Raw genomic sequence first — 22,253 nt, 5'->3', positions numbered from 1 at the left:
TGTGGGCAAATCAAAACTGGATATGGACTCTTCCCTGCACACTCCACATATTTTCACTGGAGGAAAGAAAGGAATGCATACTTCCCCCGGTCAGAATAGCATAAAACAGATGAGGAACTGCTTTATCTTGCCTTGTTTCTAGATGGCATCTCCTGGGTTTAAAAATAATTCATGATTTTCATCACTCCCATACTGAGTTAATCACTATGTGTCTTAGTGGAGGAACTCCAAGAGAGTTGTTAGTAAGAGTAAAGGTTCAGGGTCAATCAAAGACTTCAGCGATTAAATAGGGGTGTGGTGAGAAAACCATGACCCCATGACCCCAAGACTGGGGCTTTGCAGATAATCTAGGAATCTCGTTGCCTTAGTCAGTTTAGGCTGCCATAACAAAATACTACAGATTGAGAGACTTAAAACAAGAGAAATGTATTTGCTTACAGTTCTGGAAGCTGGAAGTCCAAAATCAGGAAGGCAGCAAGGTCAGGTTCTGGGGAGTACTAGTCCTGGGTCAGAGATGGCCCCTTCTCTCTGTGTTCTCACATGGCCTTTCCTTTGTGCATGGATACAGAGAGAGAGGGAACAAGCTCTTTGGTATTTCTTCTTAAAATACCAGATAAAGTTCCCCCTTTTATGACCTCATTTAACTTTAATTACTTCCTTAGAGGCCCCATTTCCAAATATAGTCACCCTGGGGGTTTGCGGCTTCAACATATGCATTTTGGGGAACACAGTCATTCAGTCTACACATTTTTTAAGTAAAAAAAAATTGTTTATTTATTTTTGAGAGACAGAGAGAACAGAGTGTGAGTGGGGGAGGGGCCGAGAGAGGGAGACACAGAATCTGAAGCAGGTTCCAGGCTCTGAGCTGTCAGCACAGAGCCTGATGCAGGGCTCAAACTCAAGAAAAATCATGACCTGAGCCAAAGTCAGACGCTTAACCGACTGAGCCACCCAGGCGCCCCAGTCTACACATTTGTTAAAATGCAGATTCTAATTCAGTCTATTTGAGGTGAAGCCTGAGATGCTCCATTTTAACAAGCTCCCAGGTGATGCTGTAGTTTCTGGGGCACAGACCCCACTTTGAATAGCTAGTTTCTAATATTACCCCTATGTTACAGATAAGACAACTGGCATTTTGGAAGGTAGAGACACTTGCCTAAGCTACACAGCTCTCATGTTATGGCACCACACCTGGGATGCAGGAGTCTGGCTTCAGCATGAACTGCTAGTCATGACACTGTTCAGCCTTAGCCCCTAGCAGAATGCCTGGAGGGATTGCTAAAGCAGGGATCACTTCATTAGGTCTGGGTGGGGACCAAGAATATGCATTTCTTGGAGGTTCTCAGGTGATGCTGATGCTGCTGTTATGGGGACCATGCTTTGAGAATCACAACGGTGCCTCTTCTCTAGATAGTTTTGCTTTAGATGTCCCTCCTCTGCATAGAAAGGAAAATAATGCCTGGGTGGCTCAGTCGGTTAAGCATCCAACTCTTCATTTTGGCTCAAGTCATGATCTCATGGTTTGTGGGTTGGAGCCCCATGTCAGGCTCTGCGCTGATGGCTTGGAGCCTGCTTAGGATTCTCTCCCCCCACCCCTCTGTTTCTCTCCCACTCATGCTTGTGTACTCTCTCTTTCTCTCTCTCAAAAATAAAATAAACTTAAAAAAAAAAAAAAAAGGAAGGAACATAATGAGACATAGGGCCTGAATTATCCATACTGACCAACCACCTTGACTAAAACAAAATAAAATTACCTGAAAGAGTGGAAAGTGCCTAGTGTAGGAGCCATTTCCAGGTGTAGACTTATGCTCCATCATTGTGTGACCTAGGATGAGTTACCTAATCACTCATGTCAATATTTTTATGGTAAAACTAAAAACGCCAACCTTGCTTGGTTGTGGGGAGCTTAGAGACAAGTATGAAAAACACCTGCCCAGTTCTGGGCACCAAGGAGTCATTCAATCATTGTTCACTGTTTCAGTCTCATTTTACAGATATTGAAACAGTCTGTTACATAAAAATAACCAGCAAACAAACAATTAAAAAAAACCCAAAACAAAAAACCCCCACAAAATGACAAAAAACAAGAACAACAAAAAAACAACCTTCACCTTATGATATTGTCTCCTTAGGTTCCATTCTTGATTCATACAGACCTAGAATTTCTTGTGCTTAATAAATCACCATGGTAATGGCCTTCCACTTAATCAACTTTCTCCCAAGGACGCATCAGCAGAATAGACCAAAGTACTTATCAATGAGAGAATAAATATTTCTATAGATTTAACTTACCCCCAAGCCATTATTGTTTGAAGACCCCTACACTATTCTGCTACCCATAGCCCCCCATCTCCATTCTAGAATGGTCAGGCCAAAAACCTTGGAATGGTTCGTGGCCTATGTCTTTCTCTCATATTCCACCTCTAATCCTTTAAGACACCTGTGGACTCCATCCAGCTTCCACCTCTGAGTATATATGTGAAAGAATTGAAAACAAGGACTTGAACACCCATGTTCATTATTCATCATAGCCAAAAGTTGGAAACAACCATCCATGGATGAATGGGTCAACAAAATGTAATGTGTACATAGAATATTCTTCATCCTTAAAGAGGAATGAAATTCTGACATCTGCTACTACATGGCTGAGACTTAGATGAAGACATGCCAGATGAAATAAGCCAGACACAAAAGCACAGACACTGTATGATCCCTCTAATATGAGTGTTATACACTGAATTGTACCCTATCCCCAAATTCATATGTTGAGGCTCCAACCCCCAATGTGACTGTTTTTAGATATAGGGCCTTTAGGAAGATAATGGAGATTTAAAAGGTCATAGGGTCCTAGCTTGATGGCACTCATGTCCTTATAAGAAGAGGAAGGAATGCCAGAGATCTCTCCTTGCATATAGAGAAGAGACCACATGAGGGCACAGTCAGGAGGTGGCCATCTACAAGCCTAGAAGAGAGTTCTTACCAGAAACAAACCCTGACAGCATCTCAGTTCTGGACTTGTGACCTCTGGAATTGTGAAAAAAAAATAGGTTTCTTTTATTAAAGTTGCCCAATCTGTGGTCTTTCGTTGTGGCCGATGTAGCAGACTGACCCTATGAGGTACCTAGAGTAGTCAAACCCACAGAGAAAGAAAGTAGCACTGAGGCCGCCAGGGACTGGGGGCGGGAGGAGTGGGGACTTAGTGTTTAATGGGAGCAGCATTTCAATTGGAGGATGAAGAAGTTCTACAGATGGAGGGTGGGGATGTTTGCGCGACAACGTGAAAGCGCTTCATGCCACTAAACCACTAAACACTTTGAATGGTCAAAATAGTAAATGTTACATGTATTTTGCCACAAGATAAAACACGATAAAACTTGAGTGGTTCCTCACTACTTTCAGAATAAAGCCCAACATCCTCCTCAGATCTCATCTCCCACTATTTTCCTAATAAATTTCTCTCCTGTCCCGAGTCTTCCTTCCTCCTTCCTGTAGCTTAACTGTGTCCGATACTTGGCACTTGCTCTCCCTTGCCTGAGATGCTCTTTCCCCAGGAGCAGGCTCATCCCCTAACTTCCATCAAGCCTTTGCTCAGTTGCCACTTCTCTTAAAAATATTTTTTTAATGATTGTTTTGTTTATTTGTTTATTTATTTATTTATTCATTTATTTGAGTGTGTGTGTGTGTGTGTGTGTGTGTGTGAACTGAGGAGGGGAGGAGAGAGAGGGAGACAGAATCCCAAGCTGGCTCTGAGATGTCAGTGCAGAGCCCCACGTGGGGCTCAATGTCATGAACTGTGAGATCCTGACTGGAGCCCAATTCAGTTGCTCAACCTCCTGAGCCACCAGGACGCCCCTGCCACTTCTCTTTAAATTTAAAATTTTATTCCCCCATCTTACATTTCCATTCCTTTTTCCATGCTTTATTTTTCTTCGTAGTACATATCCTCTTATAAAATACCATTTATTGATGTTTCTTTTTTATTGTCTTTCTTTTCTAGCAGAATGTAAGCCTCTCCAGGGCAGGACTTTCCATGTGTTTTGTATGTTATTGAGTCTTCATTTCCTAGAGCAACAGTGCTGAATGTATATCTTCTGAATGCATTAGTGAATGAATATTGCAATTACATATGTGGGGTGGGGGAGACATTTTATCTAACTGGTAAATTCCTTGAGAGTAGAAACCATGTTTTTTTTTCATCTTTACATTCCAGAGCAACATGAAAAAGTGCATAAAAAAGTAGATGTACAATAAAGATGGATGGAAGGAACCATGGATGCATGGATAAATGGATGGATGGATGATGGATGGATGACAGGGTGGATAGCTGGACAGACAGAAACATAAAAAAAATAGGTGGTGATGGTTTTGTGTTGAAGGAAGGTAGATTTGAGTATCCTAAATCTGGAATGAGAGAGTTGAGGGCAGTTCCTGCTGATGTGAATAAAGGTATTGGGGGGGGGGGGGCATATTATTTTATGAGCCATCAGCTTCTCTTTGTTGTGGCCTCTGATCCATAGCTTTTGCCTTCACCCCACATCTGCATGTAATAAAGCTTAGTTATGACATCCATATGTCTCTAATGCAAACACCAGGGCATATACTTCTTAAAAGGGCTATAAAGAGCAATGGCTTGAGAAACAACCATTAGGAGCGTGGGTTTTTTATTATTTTAAAGGGCATTTCAACGACACTGCTGAATGTTCCCTGACCATAAGTCTGATTCCTGTTCTTTCTCTTTCTTTTCTCATCCTCTCAGGATATCAAAGCAGACTGCAATACCTGTGTGGAAATAGAGGACAGAAAGGTAAGTCAGTATTTTTCATCTTTTTGGTTCCCCAAAAAAACAAGAACTCTATGATATAAACCCAAGTGTTTAAAGGCTGGACAGTGGCTTGCAAAGGTGATTCATGTACTGATATTAGACACTTAAATACAGTCATACTTTAAAAGATTTGTCTTTTTTTTTTTTTCTTTGCAATCTCTGTTATCTCTAATGGCTTCAATGAAGAGTACATTACATAATTAAGTATTAAAAAACTTGGTGCCGGTTTTTATTTTAGTCATATGCTTCTCATAGCTCATTTATCCTTAACTCATTTCATATTTTTGTTGAACATCATTGATGATTATAATCTTACATATGAGATAAAATATAAAATATTGGACTTCGCAAGCTTTGTCCCTATATTTGGTTTTTATACACATTGAAAGAGAGGCTGCCTCAGTTTCTTTCCATCATGACACATTTACATGAGCGGCTACTTTCTATCACATAAATCTATTTATGTGAGATGTTTTTGGGGGGCAGGGAGGGGAGGTCATTTCCTACATTTTCAGAGTCACCCCAACCCCCATTCATCTTCCTGTTATACTTGGTGTGGATCCCCTCAGGAAAAACAGCTGTTAGATAATTGTTCTCCACAGTCTGTCCTTATTGACAAGAGTTCACAGATGTTTCCCTGGTAAAGCGCATCCAAGCAGATCAAATTTTGCCTTTAATGCCTTGGATCCAAAGAGGTCAAATAAGTGAATTGAGGGTACATATCTCCCAGCTACTTTTGACATCGTTCCACAATTTTGAAAGATGTTTCTCTGTGCAACTGTACCATTATTGTCGAATGCAGGTATTATGTCAAGCAGAGGTTTTCAGCCCTGATTTGGTGATAGCTCAGTCATCTGCTGATTAATAAGGTGGTTGAGCACTCCTCAAAACAAAATTTGCTTTTAAATAAAAGGCAATTATGGTGCATTATTTTAAGGAGCGTTAATCTCTTCGTGTTGAAAGGAATAATGATACGGTAGCTGAGATTCTCTCTGCCTGATCTTCAGCTCCTTTCCAGGTTTGGGTCGCTCTTGTTTTCAGGCAAAGGCATTTCTACTCATATTTGCATCCCCGGTGTTGTTTGCGTGTCGGCATTCTTGCGGGTGTGTGTTTTGTGAGTTGGACAAATGGAACGTAGGCTGAACATGTGTCTACAGTCTTTTCTCATCTGTTCCTACCGGTCGTACCACCAGTGATCTGCCCCAGCCACTCTGCCCACATCACAGTGAAAGCATGTCTCCTGCCCTGCTTCCTACGTGCAGGTTGTTTCTACTTCCCTTGGACTTTTGTAGAATTCATAAGCATGTTTCTGTTGAGTATTATTTTTTTTGGTACCTTCTTTGCCAGTAGTGTTTGAAAGATACCAGGAGACCTGATGCTGTTAAAACAATATCCGCTCCATCACCAGCAAGATAAATGAGCAGCCAGGATAATCTCTGGGCAGTGAAAGCTGGCCACATAGCTCCATTCTACCTAGCCAAACTGCCACTGGTTCATACATCATGGTGATAAGGATCTCCCAAGTCTGTGGATCCGACTGGTGGGGAAAAGTCGTATGTGATCATTCTGTACATGGCTTCAGCTGTTTTCAGAAAACAGTAACACATGTACACACACACAGACACACACACACGCATTTCTATGCTTTGTCATAGCCTGTGGGGTTGAGTCAGGCACTTTAGATAAAGCCTCATCTCTAAACAGGTTCACCTGTTGTTTTCCAAACATGAGTGCTCATGAAGGATGATACATGAATTAACCACACCCCTTTTGCTGCAGTTAATTGGTGATGACTCCTGGCAAAGCAACAGTTGTAATGACTCCTTCCATTTTGATCGTCTTATTTTCTAAGGATTTTTTATTCGCTCTGTTTGAAAGGAAAACTTTTCTTCCTCTCCAATTCTTTTCCAGTTTATTTTTGGGCTGATTCTTACATTTGGGCAGTAGCTTCTCTGGGTCGCCTAATGTGGTTGGGAGTGGGGGTGAGGTATTGGGGGAGGCTCTTTACATCAGGGTCTTGCCTCCTAATGGAAATGTCAACCCTAGCCATCCCAGAGGGGCAGTGTCCCGCCCTCCACTGAAGAGTGCCAGTCCCACCCCCATGTACCGTGATGTGGTGCGAGGGCATGCAGGGAGACAGCGGCCGTGGCATCTGGAGTGATCTTCATCCAGTCTCTCGAATGCACTCTGGAACGTCTGTCACCCTGACGTATAATTATGAAATTTCACCATTGAAGCGATGACACTCAGTCCTGCGTGTGTGTGCGCGCCCCTCTCCATTTAATCCGAATGCTTCTGGCAAAATCAGTAATTTGATAAAGTGGAATTGAAGTGACAAGAGATGACAGAGGTACCATAATAAGTCAGCCTGCCTCTGAAGACACAGCCCCTTGGCCCGGGTGGGTTTTTACGAATCGCTGAGTGCTCTGAAGGGAAACCAGCAGTGATTTCTTTAAAGCTCCATTTCCTTTAGTTAAGAAAGCTTAACCTGATGTCGGTAGGACTCGGTGCATGTTTAAGAACACTGTTTGTTTTTTTCCTTTTTTCATTTTCTTTTCACTTTTCCTTCCTGTCTGCCTCTCTTCAGTGTATACTCTATCTGTGGATGTATCTGTGTGCTTACACCTACACATTGGTGTATGGTTGAGTACCTTCTGGATAGAAGAATTTCTGAGAACAAGATCTCACCTTTGCTCTAGAGTCTAATAGGGTCTCTCCCTCCTGCCCCCTCCAGTTGCACACCCCATCCTATTTGGTAGGGACGTTCACCTTGAGCTGAATCATTTTTGAACTGATTGAATCCCAGACCAGGTATAATGATGGGAGATAAATGCTGAATTGCAAGAGATAGAGCCCTCATCCTAATGAAGAGAAGTAACTGCTCTTCGGGTCTGCACGCAGGCTGGTTCCACCTGACAGCATTGACCCAATGAGAGAATCGTTTTTCTCTCCTGTGTGTCTATTTTTCTCTATCCCAGATGCATATGTTCCATCGGCAGACATTGGCAAGGAGAACCCTGCCTGGTTGTGTGTGGAGAGATTCACAGTGTGTACTTGGGTGTGCCTCCTGTTTTACATTTCCCTTTTTCTTGCAAGCCCACCAATTAGCAGAGCCCCTGTGAATAGACCTGCATGTAGATGGCTTTCTGGCCATTTCTTAGCATCACCCAGAAGGCTGTCACAGGGAGCTCTCAAGGGCTGGCAGCATTTTTCACCCTTAAGTGGGAAGCAGAGCTCAGATTGTTTCCTCCCACAGGTGAATGCCACAGAGCTAATGCAGATTTAGCAAAGGTGACACAAGGTAACCCATCACTCGGAGCGGCCGTCTGGCCTTGCAAAACCGCGTGCGTTTGACATTTACAGTACCCGTGTTGCTGGTGGGGAGCTGAGGCATTTAAATTCATTTTTATTTGTGGTGTGAAATCCATCTGAATTTCAGTACTATTATGAAGACCGTGATTCAGGTGACGGCAGAAGAGGTGGATGGATCAGCTGGGGGTAGAATCTGTCAGGAGGAGATGAGAGCCCATTTGTCAAAGGCTATAAACACAGACAGGCCTTCCTCTCCTCACTTATCGCCTGGGCTGGTGCAGCTAAACAGTTTCAGATCTGCTATGAAATTGCATGGAAGGAAGTTTGAGCTGTTTTCAAAGTTAGAGCAACTTTCAGATTGGATCCAGTTGGAGCTGTGATAGGGATTCATAGTAGATGCCGTCTGCCTGGCTTAACCCTGAGCTTTCGGACTTTTCCCTTTTACGATACTTACCCTGGATCAAGACTCCTAAGTGCCTCCAATACTTCCTGTACCTTGTGTAGCAGGGACCGACATTACCCTCATTACACAGGTCAAAAAATGGAAGAGCTTAAGTGACTTGCCCGAGGTCAAGTGACTACAGAGGCCAGGATTTGAACTCAGAGATTCTTACTGCCGAGGCTATGCTCTTAGCTCTAACTAACGCTAGACTAATGCTAGACTCTCTTACACACACAAACATGAGAATTAAATTTGTCAGAGACTTGTGCTTTCCAACAGATGAATTTGTGCCCAGAATGGTATCTTCATCCATTGCCAACAACATAATCTGACTTTCAATTTGGGGCAACCTTTCAGCCCTCACGTTTTTAGCCCCTTTTGTCAAAGGCTAGTAGAGACTTGCCGTAGAGACTTAACATAGCCTTGTCAGCCCCAACCCTCTCCTGAGTCATTGGCACCTGGTGGTGGGGATGCCAGGACTAATTCTGGTCTTGAGGACAAGAGAAAACAGCACCAGAAGTGTACTTTTGGCTTCTCTTTCCAATAGATGTGGTTCAGTTTTAGCTTTTGTATTTCCACCAGGGTATATGCAAGGATTAGAAATCCTGTGCTCACAACACGGGAGTAAACATAGTGTGGTAGTGAAAACCATAGGTTTTGGGGCCTGAAAGTCCTGGGTTTTAATCCCAGTACTACTTAGTGGCACTGTGACCTTGAGAAGCTATCTTACCTTGTCTCAGTCTCCATTTGTCTGTCTGTGAATTAAAGATGATAAAATTCACTTGAAAATTTGGTTTGAGGAGTTGATAATACCATAAGGCAGTGTATAGAATGCCTGGCACAAAATAAGAGTACAGTTAACTGTATCTACTCTTATTTTTGTTTTGCTAATGTCTGCACCTACAGGCGTCACATGTCATTTATAATTAAATCTCTTTAAAAAAAGACAAGTCCCCAGAAAGTGTTATGGAGGCTCACAGAAAGGGACAACCAACGGGACTTAGTAGACTTGGGGAATATTTTACCCAAGAAAAGATGCTTGGCCTCAGTCAAGAAATAAACTCAGCCGTCTGCTGGGTCCAGGCAGGAATCCTATTGTGGGGTAAAATGAAGCGCAGGGGACAGCAGCGAACTCCAGAGCAGTGGCCCCATATACAGGAGCTGTGATACAGCTACCTGTTGCCATGTGGAATATATGTTTAGTTTTGCCATTTTTCTCAGCCAGTCTGGAAATATGGATTTTAATGGAAGGCTACTGATTTTTAAAACACCATGCAAGCCAAGTAAAACACATATGCAGAAAAGATTTAAGAGATGCAGAGGGCTTGAGACCTATAAGCTACATCTCAGTGGATTCAGAGGAGCACTTATGTGCATAATTCTGGAGATGGAGTCTGTTGAAGGCCCTCCTGGCAGAGGGAACTCATCAGGCAAAGACAGAGGCGTCAAAGAATGTGGCATGTTTCAGGTACGTCCAGGCCTAGTGTGCATGTCTGAGAGTGGTGGGAGGGGAGACTGAGGCAGTGAGGGATAGAAGATTATGGAGGGTATTATTTGCCTTGCTGATGGATCAGAGCTTTGCATCAGTCGCTCCTCCCAGTGGAAGGGGAGAGTAAGGGAGGGCAGGAAGCCAGAGGTGTATGGAACCAAAGAGGTGCTGGAAACTTTGTGTGACTAACTTGCCAAAGAGGAATTCCTAAGGAAACAGGGAGAGAGGCCAGAGCACACAGATGCAGCCAGTGTCTGGCCATGGTTAAGTGCAGGGATGCCATGACGATGAAGGCTTTGCCTAGAGCAAGGTGAGGCCAGCCAGTGCTCAGACATACTGGTGCTGGGTTTCCAGCCAGATGTCCTCTTTCTGAAGATGTGTGGTGGAAAAGGACCGCATCTTCTGGGGCCAGTATTGCTAAATACAGGAGTCAGATTTCAGATGATAAATGAAATACCTCCAAGTGGCTCATGGACATGGCATCATCTCAGTGAAGGAGTGTTGAAGTTACTCTTTTGGTTATTTTTCAGACCTTGGGATTGCACCAAGGAGGTGTAACTTGGTCGGTGTTTTGTTTCATTCATAACAAACCCCAAGGTAGCATTATTTTACTTTTGAGTTAGGCTTGCATTCTGTGTATGACAAAGGATACTGTTCTTTCCATTTACTTCAGTATACAATTTTCTTTTAAAAAATTCTATTTAAGGGGCACCTGGGTGGCTCAGTTGGTTGAGCATCTGCCTCTTGATTTTGGCTCAGGTCATGATCCCAGGGTCATGGGATTAAGCCCCACATCAGGCTCCAAGCTGGGTGTGGAGCCTGCTTCAGATTCTCTCTCTCTCTCTCTCTCTCTCTCTCTCTCTCTCTCTCTCTCCTTCTGCCCCTCTCCCCTGCTCATGCTCTAAATAAATAAATAGATAATAAATAAATAATTCTGCCTAAGACTGTCTTTTATAATTATAACATATTCATTAAGAACAAAACAACTGAGTGGATTTAATGAAAATCAGATGGATGTTGAAAAATTGTATATAAGGATTGCAAATAACTGGATTTTAAGGAACTGTTTTCAGACGGTGTGTTTGCAGAGGAGAGATTTGGGTTTGCATTTGGGAATTTTCAAACTTTGTAAGGAAGACTGGCTGGGGGCAAAGATGGAATCAGGAGTCCAGGCTGGAATGCAGATGAGAGGGCATGAGTCTGAGCTAGAACCACACAGGAGATAAGAGGAAGGTCTGGATTTGGGGAGAGTTCATCAGACCTATCCATGTGGTTTGGCGACTTTGACCCCAGGTCATGGGCAGCTCCATCAAGGGACATGCCAGAGGCTGGCTGCCTTACGTATTTGCATCCAGCTGGCTGCCATGAGAAGTGAAGGAGTTGATTGACATGGACAAGAAATGAATCTCCTGGATTTCAGAGGCTTAGATGGCAGTGAGGTTGAAAATGAGCACAAAGCAGTCATCAGAGTTGGTTTTCTATTTGTACTGTTCTCTTGCTGTGGGGCTAGGGGTGGAGTAGTCCTCTGGGCTCTGACAGGCAGAACAAAGACAGAGGGGAAGGTGTCCTCCTTACTCGGAGGGCCTCTCCCTGGAATGGGAAGTATTCATGGACGAGTTCCTCATTAAAGACTGAAATGAGATACTCAAGGAGGACAAGGGCAAAGATTGCAGTGAGTGCCATTTGGTGAGACTCAGGATTTGTCTGGGGATTGGATTTCTTTTCTGCTCCAAATGTTGTTTAAGGCTCATGATGTGTATGCATTACATGGGGAGATGCTCCAAGATTCCCCAAAGCAGTGGAAATGGAAATTAAAGCATCCCTGAGCAATGATATTTGAGTTGCAATTGAAGGCAGGGAGAGGGGGAGAGACTCCTGGGTGGCGTTCAAAGATGGAAGTCTGGATGAAGAAACATGGCATGACTCAGGGACTGAACAGAGGTGTGTGGCTTGAGATGAAGCAGGAAGTGAGCAAGGGCCAAGCCACCTATGGCCTTGCAAATCTGAGAGTGAGTCCTGCGTCACAGAATGAAATCTTACATGGAATGTGATTTGATGGTGTGAAATAATCAGATACATGAAGACTCTCCCATTGCCTATGGTGTCTACTTGTCCACAGCTTATGCTTGACCCCTAAAACCTCCGGAAGGTCACCTCTGGCCCCACTATCTCTGGCCAAAGAGTAGGGTGGGGTCATCTAACACCAGCAAAGCTATTGTCTGCTTTGATTACCCTTTCTCTGGGCATTACATTCTTCTTCTCATGCAAATTCCTCAAGACCCTGAATCTTCTTCACACTATTAGCCATCATTCCTATCAAGCAAGGCTCTCCTTCCAGATGAATCCACAGCCACTACCCAGCCTGTGGTTTGGCTGTGTTTGGGGCAGCATTGTAGTCTTGCTGCCACCATATCCTACCAAAGAATGGTGCCATCTAGCATTGGCAAAGCAACCCACATTTATAGATTTGCCTTCTGCTGAGATGTTCATGAGATTTGGTGTGTATACCACAACAGACCCCATCTTATCCTGGGACATTCTGACAGAGAGCTGCACATGTAGCCCATCAAAAGCCAGACTCAACATCATTTCGACTTAGACTTGGGGACTAGCCAAAAGTAGAGAAGATAAATGCCAGGGTCTGGAATTATGTGTCCAGAACCTCAGACAGGGGATGGAAGTCAACTTTGGAGAGGACTCCCTCTCCTCCAAAATTGGTTGCTGCCAAGAAATCTTTGACATTTTTGTTCACTTCTACATGATTTATTTCAAAAAAACAATGTAATATGGTAGAAAACAGTTTGGGGAGCAGATCTGGGTTTGAATCCTAGTTCTGCTCTTGGTAGTTATAAGACCTTGGGAAAGCCACATTAGCTTTCTGATCCACAGTCATACCATCTATAAAATGGGGATAGATAATGCGTGCCATATAGTGTTCTTGTGGGCTATATTAGGACATCTTCGATGGCACAAGAGAAAACCAATTTGGACCAGCTTAAAGATTAAAAAGAAAAGACAGCCTGTTAGGTCTCATAACAGCAAAATTGGGCTATCTTCTGGTTTAGTTGGATTGTGGTATTTAAATACAAATGTGGTAGAAAAGAAAAGGGGATCACTAGCTACAGGCTTAAATTCTACCTGCGGAAAGAGAGGGCTTCCTTTCCAGTGGTTTCGGTACAAATGCAGGGGATGATAGCCATTGGCTTAACCTGAGTCACTTAGTTACGGAAAGCAGTACTCAGCTAGTCTGTCTGCTTTCATCCACAACTGGAAGTAGGATGGGCCCCAGCTGAATGACGTAAATGGAGTATGGCAGAGTATAGTCCCCAAAGGAAACCTTGACTGATTGTTTTTCCAGAAGAGAAAATGCAGATAAGTAATAGACCTCACATGCATTGAGCACTTACTATATACTGGACTCTGTTTTTAGCACTTTATGTACATTCTATTATTGATCTTTATAAAGATTCTTTAAGATAGGTACAATATTTATCCCCATTTTGCAGATGAGAAAACTGAGGGAAGGAGGACTTAGCTAACAGTTAAGTAGTAAGTATAGGGTAGATTCCAACTCAGGGTCTGCCTTTGATTCTTAACCACTGACTATGCTACTTCTGCCAAGGATGCTACACAGGAGAAAACAAATGGTCCTCACTGCCCAGCATGCTCAGTTCCTGGCACACAAGTAAATGGTTGCTCTGATTTTGAGAATTATTGTAGCAAAGTCCTCGAAGGAATAGGAATACCTCGGGCCAGTCCTAAATGGAATTCTGTGATGCATCTCTCATTTAATTTCCTCTTAATCAGTCCTCCTTAAGTATTATCTTGAGGTCCTCAATGTGTCTGCTTTTTGGAATGATCAAAATGCTCAGGTTCCAGTCACTGCTTCATTTCTCTGCATGACTGAGAGTTATTTTTGTAGACAAGAGTTCCTTACTCTAGGATGGGTCTCTGCACCTGCCTTTTATATTTTATCTGCAGGTTAGCTGATGCCTTCTCTTTTACTGAACTTTGAAAATGACATGTTAGTCATCCTTTCCTCTTTCATTTATTTTAGGGAAATTTGAAGGTAGTGGTGGGCTGGGGGGTGGGGGAAGGCACATAAAAACTGGAAGAGCTTCTAAAATGGATGTGGTGTGGAGTTAAATTAGCCTCTGATGGGTCAGAAACCCAAATGACAGATGATGAGGGGTGCTGGGCACATTCAGCAGTACCTCGGGCAAAGATGTAACACATAGAGCACAGTGAAAAGCTCTTGAGGTGGATCAGGCCATTTGCCTGAAACACCCTCCCGTCAGCCTTGATGTTGGCTTTGGGAAGCTAGTCTAAAGAATCATGGCATAACAGACTGGCTAAGAGCTTTAGCTCAGGATTCTCAAAGGCCTGGGTCTGAACCCCAGCCTGGCCACTTCCTGGTTACTTAACCTTGCAGATGCTCATGATCTGCTGTAAAATGGAGAGAAATAGAGTAGATACTTTTTGGGGGTGACTGTGGGACCCAGTGAGCTAATTTACTTAGGGTACTCAGCATCCTGGCTATGCAGATGATATGCCTTCAAGAAATGCAGGCTACCCTGTTACATTCTACCATATGCTTTTGTTGTTTTGTTGTCTTCTTTAACTGTGGTGTCATTTTCTTGGATCTCCAGTGGGATGAGAGAAGTTAAGTAAAACTGGTAGGACCAGTTAAGTACATAGCTAAGTAAATAGGAAAGATAAAACTAGATACCAGGTCCCCAGTTACCAGTCGAAGATTCTGTGTATCCTGCATGCACTTATGAATCTGGTTGAGGGTGCATGGAGAGGGTTGGAAAGCCTACCTACAAGTGTAGGCCAGTGAATGGAAACAGGTTTAATTTCTGGCATTAATTCAGATTGATTGAGGGTGTCTGTACAGAGTGCTGTGTTGATGAGGAGTCTGAGCCCTGGGTTTTACAGAAAGAGTGCACGTTTGATTAGTGATGCCTGACAAGGGTGAAGGAGGGGGAGTTACAGTGTGTGTGCCAGAAAAAGGTGGTTCCTGGCACTGAAAGTTGAATCTGGCAACTGATAAGTGAAACAACCCTAAATGCTTCACATTTAAGCCCAAAGATGAAGAGAAGACAGGCACTTCATGCTTCTGTTTCATTCTCTGTTTGGTCTTTACTTTTGAGCACCTGTTTTTCTTGTTATGTTACAGATTTTCAGTCCGTGAAGCCACTGGTATGTTTATAGATGGTGCGTGGCTTAAACACAATTTAATACATAAGAGCCTTATGCTAGACACATATAGCTTCACTTTTCCTAGGCCCTTGAGAAGCCTTTTCTCTTTGGTTACTTCTGGTCATAAGTTACCTGACTTCAGCCTCAGGTAGGGTTATGCTTTTGAAACCTCAATTTTAAAAGTGTGATTTATCTACAAGATGTCTGTCATCTCCTTGCATTATGTATTAATTGGGGCTGACTTGCTTACATTTTAATACTATTAATTATAGCTGTTACTTTCATTTGTCATTTATTTTACTCAAAAAAAGCAAGTCTATTTTTTGTGTAATTTTTACTGATACTTCTTTCAACTATGAATTAAAATTCATTTAGGAAACAATTAAATGCACAGCTAGTTTTCTAGCATAGTTCTGTCATCTCTTCTCAAAAAAAAAAAAAAATGCCCATCGGCTTCTTTTGTGATGAGTGGTGTGAGTGTTAATTAATTTTTTTTTCCTCTTCACTTGGTGTGTTTTATTATACCACTTCTTGATATGTGATTGGGTGACTTTACGACACTTTAGATAGAAAGCATGTCCTGTCCAAATGTGATTTATGTTGTCCCAGAACTTTTGCACAGTTCAGCTGAAATTTTCTTCATGTTGATCAAGGTCAGAAAACCCAGGGATTATACCATCCATCTTAGTAGCTGGAGTGCTGAAATAATTTTTGATGGGACTTGATGCAGTAGCAACAGAATCCAAAGGTCGAGTGGGGAAAACATTCTCACACGTGCAAATTCACATATGCACAGGCATGCAGAAACATGTGCCTGTGTTATATTGAATTTTTATCCCTTTAATTGGCTTATTTTTTGGTCTATTATAGGTTAGAATTTATTTATTTATTTATTATTTATTTATTTATTTAATTTATAAATTAAAAAAATTTTTTGTTAAGTTTATTTATTTTTGAGAGAGAGAGAGAGAGAGACAAAGCAGGAGAAGGGGAGGGGTAGTGAGAGAGGGAGACACAGAATCCGAAGCAGGCCCCGGGCTCTGAGCTGTCAGCACAGGGCCCTACACGGGGCTTGACCTCATGAACAGTGAGATCATGACCTCAGCCGAAGTTAGAAGCTTAAAGGACTGAGCCATCCAGGCGCCCCTAGGTTAGAATTTATTTTTGAATAAAATCATCAAAAATGCATTATCTTTTACTATAGCCATTGCAGACTAAAAGCTATCAGAATCTGCAGGTCAACCAAAGGTTTTTCATATTTTCTTTTTAACCAGAAAGTTTTTTCGGTGGATTGGAGGACAGATCATTTAATTCTTTTTTAATGTTTATTTTTTGTCTTTTGAGAGACAGAGAGAGAGAGAGAGAGAGAGAGAGAGAGCAAGTGGGGGAGGGGCAAAGAGAGAGGGAGACACAGAATCTGAAGCAGGCTGCAGGCTCTGAGCTGTCAGCACAGAGCCCAACGTGGGGCTCAAACTCACAAACTGGGAGATCATGACCTGAGCCGAAGTTGGATGCTTAACCGACTGAGCCACCCAGACGCCCCAGGACAGATCCTTTAGAACATAAAATATGTGGAGCTCAAAATGTTTTAGCGTTTGGTTAAGGGATACATCAGGAAGCAAATCCTGGTCATGAGGCGTGCAAGCAGAATGACTCAGCCAGGGAGGCTGATAGCTTTTCCCAGGCCCTTGATCCGGTCAAATAACTGATTCCTATGGTATACAGAGAATCAGGTCAAGGAAGTAATAGAACTTAAATGTATGTTTTGCATCCCCTCAAAATAGTACCATAACTTGGAATAAGGAAAAAAATACAGTTTTTAATTTGATCTATTTAAATTGAATTTTTCGGTTGATATAATTCATCAATGCATAAATTGACAAATACTTATTCTGCCCTGACAATAGGAGTGAAGTTTCTTCATGGGGAAATCACAAAAGCTTGCGAGTGATCACTAAGGAGCTAACACAAAATTCACACAAAGGATAGAATCACATAGAAACAAACACATGGTGAACACCTGTCCTTGATAGCTGTACAAAAAGGCAAAGTAAAGCCAGTGTGGCATACTAATTTCTGCCTACCAAATAGGCGATGTTGACATACTTTCCCATTCTAGCAAAATTGCCGTGAAACTGGCTCCTGCGTTCTTTACCGGTTGTGCCACAAGTTGGTGAAACTCGTTCAAAAACCAGAGTACCCGTACCTATGATCCACCATGCAGATAACTACTCCTTCGACCCAATCTTATTCCTATGAATTATTACAATTGCCCAGCCTTAAGGGAGTGGCTTATTATGTTGAGTACATAATGATGGAGTATAATGTCAATGTTAAAACTGATTATAGGTTAGTGTCAGAGGTCCACGAATAATAATTGATGTCATATTGAACAAAAATACATCCTATAATATAGCATGAGCTTCTGACTACTATCAAGTATAAAATTCACATGAAGAAAGAGAAATATTTATGTTTTTCATGTTCAAACATAATTTCATTGATTTATGATTTGAGAGTTAGAAAGTAAGTCATTATCATGGTAAATTTTTTAAATTAATTATTTATTTTTTAATTTACATCCAAGTTAGTTAGCATATGGTGCAACAGTGATTTCAGGAGTAGATTCCTTAATGCCCCTTACCCATTTAGCCCATCCCCCCTCCCACAACCCCTCCAGTAACCCTCTGTTTTTTCTCTATATTTAGGAGTCTCTTATGTTTTGTCCCCCTCCCTGTTGTTATATTAATTTTGCTTCCCTTCCCTTGTGTTCATCTACTTTGTCTCTTAAAATGCTCATATGAGTGAAGTCATAGGGTATTTGTCTTTCTCTGACTGGCTAATTCGCTTACCATAATTCCCTCTAGTTCCATCCGCATGGTTGCAAATGGCAAGATTTCACTTCTTTTTTATTGCCGAGTAATCCTCCATTGTGTATATATACCACATCTTCTTTATGTGATGGTTAATTTTAAGTGTCAACTTGTTTGGCCATGGGATGCCCAGATTAACTATGGTTTCTGGGTGTGTCTGTGAGGGTGTTTCCAGAGGAGATTAACATTGGAATCAGTGGACTAAGTAAATTAAATCACTGTCCTCAAGCTGGGTGGGCCTCATCTAATCCATTGAGAGTTTGAATAAAACAAAAGTGAGAAAAAGGAACAATTTTGGTGACCTCCTCCCCCCGTCCTGCCTGGCCCCATGCCCCCAAGCCTCACTGATTAAGCTGGGACAAGTCATTTCATCTTATCCTGCTCTCATGCTGGGGTTTATACCATTGGCTCCCCTGGTTCTCAGAACTTCAGACTGAATTAGCTGCCAGCTTCCTTGGATCTCCAGCTTTCAGATGGTGGATGATGGGTTTTTTTCAGCCTCTTTGACCACATGAGCCAATTCCTCATAATGAATCAACAAATCTCAAGGGGCGCCTGGGTGGCTCAGTCATTTGAGCATCTGACTTCAGCTCAGGTCATGATCTTGTAGTTGAGGAGTTTGAGCCCGTGTCGGGCTCTGTGCTGACAGCTTAGATCCTGTAGCCTGCTTCTGATTCTGTGTGTGTGTCTCTCTCTGCCCCTCCCCTGCTTATGCTCTGTCTCTCTCTGTCTCAAAAATAAAGTAACATTAAGAAAAATAAATAAATCTCTCTTTTCATATATATGTATGTATATATATGTATATATGTACATGTATATGTATATGTACATATATCTTCTATTCTGTTTCTCTGGAGACCCCCGAGTATGGTCATAATGGAATGAATGGAGTTACCCTATTAGAAGATGTGCAACACTAAGTTTAGGGCTGAGTTTGGCCATATTACATAACCTTTCTGCAACTCGGATTCCTCTTTTGCAAAGAGATAACAATGATTCCACCTATCTCTTAAGGTTGTTGTGAACCTTACTTATAATGTATCTCAATTGCCAGCCCAGTTCCTGGCACATAGTAATTATCGAATGCATGGTTGTCAATAGTAGTAATACTACTAAAAGCCATAAACAGAAATCATGATAAACAACTTGTGTTCTTGTTGAGAAATAGAATGTCACAGGTAAAAAGAAATCTCTAAAGAAGACACCATAGTCTATAAGAAGTGTCTCAAGTGAAATGTTACCAAGGAGCCAAATATATAAAATAAATAACTGTCCCACTGATGAGATGGTCCTTGAAAGAAGCCCTCTTTTGTTTGTTTGTTTCTTTGTTTCTTGAAAAGCAGAAGTAGAGTTTACAGGATTGTTATCCAATACCTGACTAAATCTATTGAGCAAACATTGCTGATTCAAGCAGGTAAAGTTTTCCAAATGAACATGCTTCATGTTTGCTGAAATGGGACCTGTTGAGATTTGCAGCAACTTGGAAAAAAATGGATGGGACGATCGCAAAGAGAGAACCCTGCCACCTCCTGAGATCAAGCCTTCTTAGCTGTCACCCCCGAGCCATTGGGTGGGAGTTTCTCTACCAAGTCTGGGTCACCACACCTTTGGCTAGTCATGAAGCTCAAGCAGATACTGATGTTCTTGAAACATAACTGTCCATTTAAATCTGATCTATTCCATGTCTTACGTTGGGATGTATGTATGTATTTTATTAGATGTCCATTTTGGTGGGGTTATCACGGAAATGACTTCAATTTCCTGTTTCACCTTGCTCATGGATGGATACCAGTCAAGGACCACTCTTCCAAACAAGTTGGAGCCCTTTGTTTATCAGCCTATGCCAATAATTTTAAGAATTATTAAAACCATCATGTGTCATTTAACATTTTTACTATCTTCTTACATTCCAAGTTGTCTTTAAAACTGCTGAGATTACTAAATAGAGATGATGGTAACTGTCAAGTATCAATATCAAACAGGTGCTTTTTAATTGCTTGATCATTTGTTTCCTTATGAAGTCTATCAGAGGTGTGATATTATTTGGACTCAGTGAAGCTATCTAATAGTTATTAATCACATTCAAGGTTAAAGACAGTAGGTGTGACTCATCTGAGGATTGGAGGCTAAAGAAGCATTAGGTAGAAGTAGATAGTCGTTTTATATTTAATTTCTTTACATGAATCACTGGAAATACCAGGGTCATTGAAACACAGAGTTTCTCAGAAATTCAAAATTAATGTACTGACTCCAGGTACACCTGGATCTAGGTTTTCAAATGATTCCTCAGCAAACCTTCTCCATCTCTTAACTCTGCTTTACTACTTTCCTTGATTTGACTTAGTGGATGCACTACGGCTGCAGGATTACCTCCTGAGTAATCACCTCCTCACTGAGATGAAACTAGTCCAACACCAACAGTGTGGAATCATAATAGGTGAAGGGTAGTTCTTTCCCAAAGAGAAAACTATAGTGCTTCATACAGAGTGGAATGGGTATTGGTTTGATAAAAGCAACAGCTGTCTGCACCACACAGAGCACAACTTCCAGCTGATCACCAGTCTAAAATTCCCTGGCTGATTGCTTTCTGGCCTCCACCCTCTTACCTGATCTCCTTTCCACCTTTGCTCTGTCTCTTTTCCATCCACTCTCTGACCCTCAAACATCATGCACATCCCTGTACAAAGTGCAAAATATGCATCAGTCAGAGATGTATTAAGCACAAACAAGTGTGAAATGTAGGGCTGACCTACTGTGCAGACAGGGGTGTTAGGTGTTGCTCATCCAGCAGAGTGCCTATGGTGGAGAAAGGCTTTGAGTGAATATGCAGAGAGATGTTTATGGTCACTTGAGGAGATGAGATACATATGTTCACATAAAAAGCCTGAATTCAACTCTGAACAGAGAATGAGAATAGTCAAGTCAGTAATGGAGGGAAAACTAGTTGTAGACATCTGTGGGAGAAAACAAACACTTGCTGGAAGAAGTGCCATATCAGGTGGACCCTCCAATACTAGCCAAGCTGGAAATCATCTGTATAAATAGAGAACAAAAGCAAGGGGATCTAGGAAAGGAGAAACAGTATGGAAAGAATTCTTTCCTTTAGAGACATAGTTAAGAAATAGCACTGTGGGATTATTATAGGAAAGATGTCAGAAATTCAGCTATCTCTTGACTATAACAGAAATACAGTTCAAATTGGCTTAAGCAAAAAAATGTAATTGATTAACTCCCTCTAATGGGCTGAATAATGACCTCCAAAAAGTATGTTAGAAGTTCCAACACCTTGTAGCTGCAAATGTGATCTTATTTGGAAATATGATCTTTGGAGATGCAATTAGGTTAAAATAAGGTCATACTGGATTGTGGGACAAGGTCCTAATCCAAGGGCTGGTGTTTTTGTAAAGAACGGAGAAGGAGATTTGGATATAGAAACACGCGCCGAGGGTAGAGGCAATGTGATGATGGAGGCAGAGATAGGGAGACATAGCTACCAGGCAAAGAATGACAAGGATTGCTGGCAACTACCAGAAGCAAGGAGAGACAAGGAAACATTCTTCCCTGTAACCTTCAAAGGAAACATGGGGTTATGGATACCTTATTTCAGACTTCTAGTTTCCATAACTGTGCGATAATATATTTCTGTTTTTATAAGCCATCCAGGTTGTGGTGATTTGTTATAGCAGCCTTGGAAAGATAATATACTTCCACATCTGTAAATCCAGGAGTTATCTGGCTATCTGGAGCAAAATGGCCCCAGAAGATTAATTCCAGATTTACCTTTGACCAATTTCATGAGAAAGTCCTAGGTTTGGTCAGGGTTTGGCTCCTTTGTCCCTTGCTGAGCCAGTTCCTGTGGACATAGGCATGGAATGCTGTCTTTGGCTAGGTCTGAGTCCCAGGAGCATCCAATGTCAGCCCTACATGGACTCCAAAGGAAATAGGAGAGAACTCCAAAAGGAAAGGGAGCCCCAAAAAGTTTCTCAGAAGAAAAGCTAGAGACGTGAGGAGGAGCAGGGATGGTTGTTATCAGAATCAGATGAAAAGAGATGGCCCAGGGGAGAACACATACATACATCTTCCCTAGGTCAACTGGGATCACATTATGGAGAG

General features: G+C 42.0%; 1 protein-coding gene across 24 annotated transcripts in view; it reads left to right on the top strand.

Annotated features, from left to right (window-relative positions):
* Positions 1-22,253, top strand: part of RBFOX1 (RNA binding fox-1 homolog 1) — a 2,063,692-nt gene that overhangs the window by 1,135,372 nt on the left and 906,067 nt on the right. For all 24 annotated transcript variants that reach the window (XM_060648405.3, XM_060648402.3, XM_060648403.3 and 21 more), the window contains one exon: positions 4,757-4,804. In XM_060648405.3, the coding sequence (XP_060504388.1) occupies positions 4,757-4,804 (48 nt within the window). The remainder of the gene's footprint in view (positions 1-4,756; positions 4,805-22,253) is intronic.

Source organism: Panthera onca, chromosome E3, assembly GCF_046562875.1.
Source record: "Panthera onca isolate mPanOnc1 chromosome E3, mPanOnc1 haplotype 2, whole genome shotgun sequence".
Lineage (NCBI taxonomy): Eukaryota > Metazoa > Chordata > Mammalia > Carnivora > Felidae > Panthera > Panthera onca.
The sequence above is the reverse complement of the archived record's forward strand: the minus strand, read 5'-3'. Positions and strand labels throughout refer to the sequence as shown.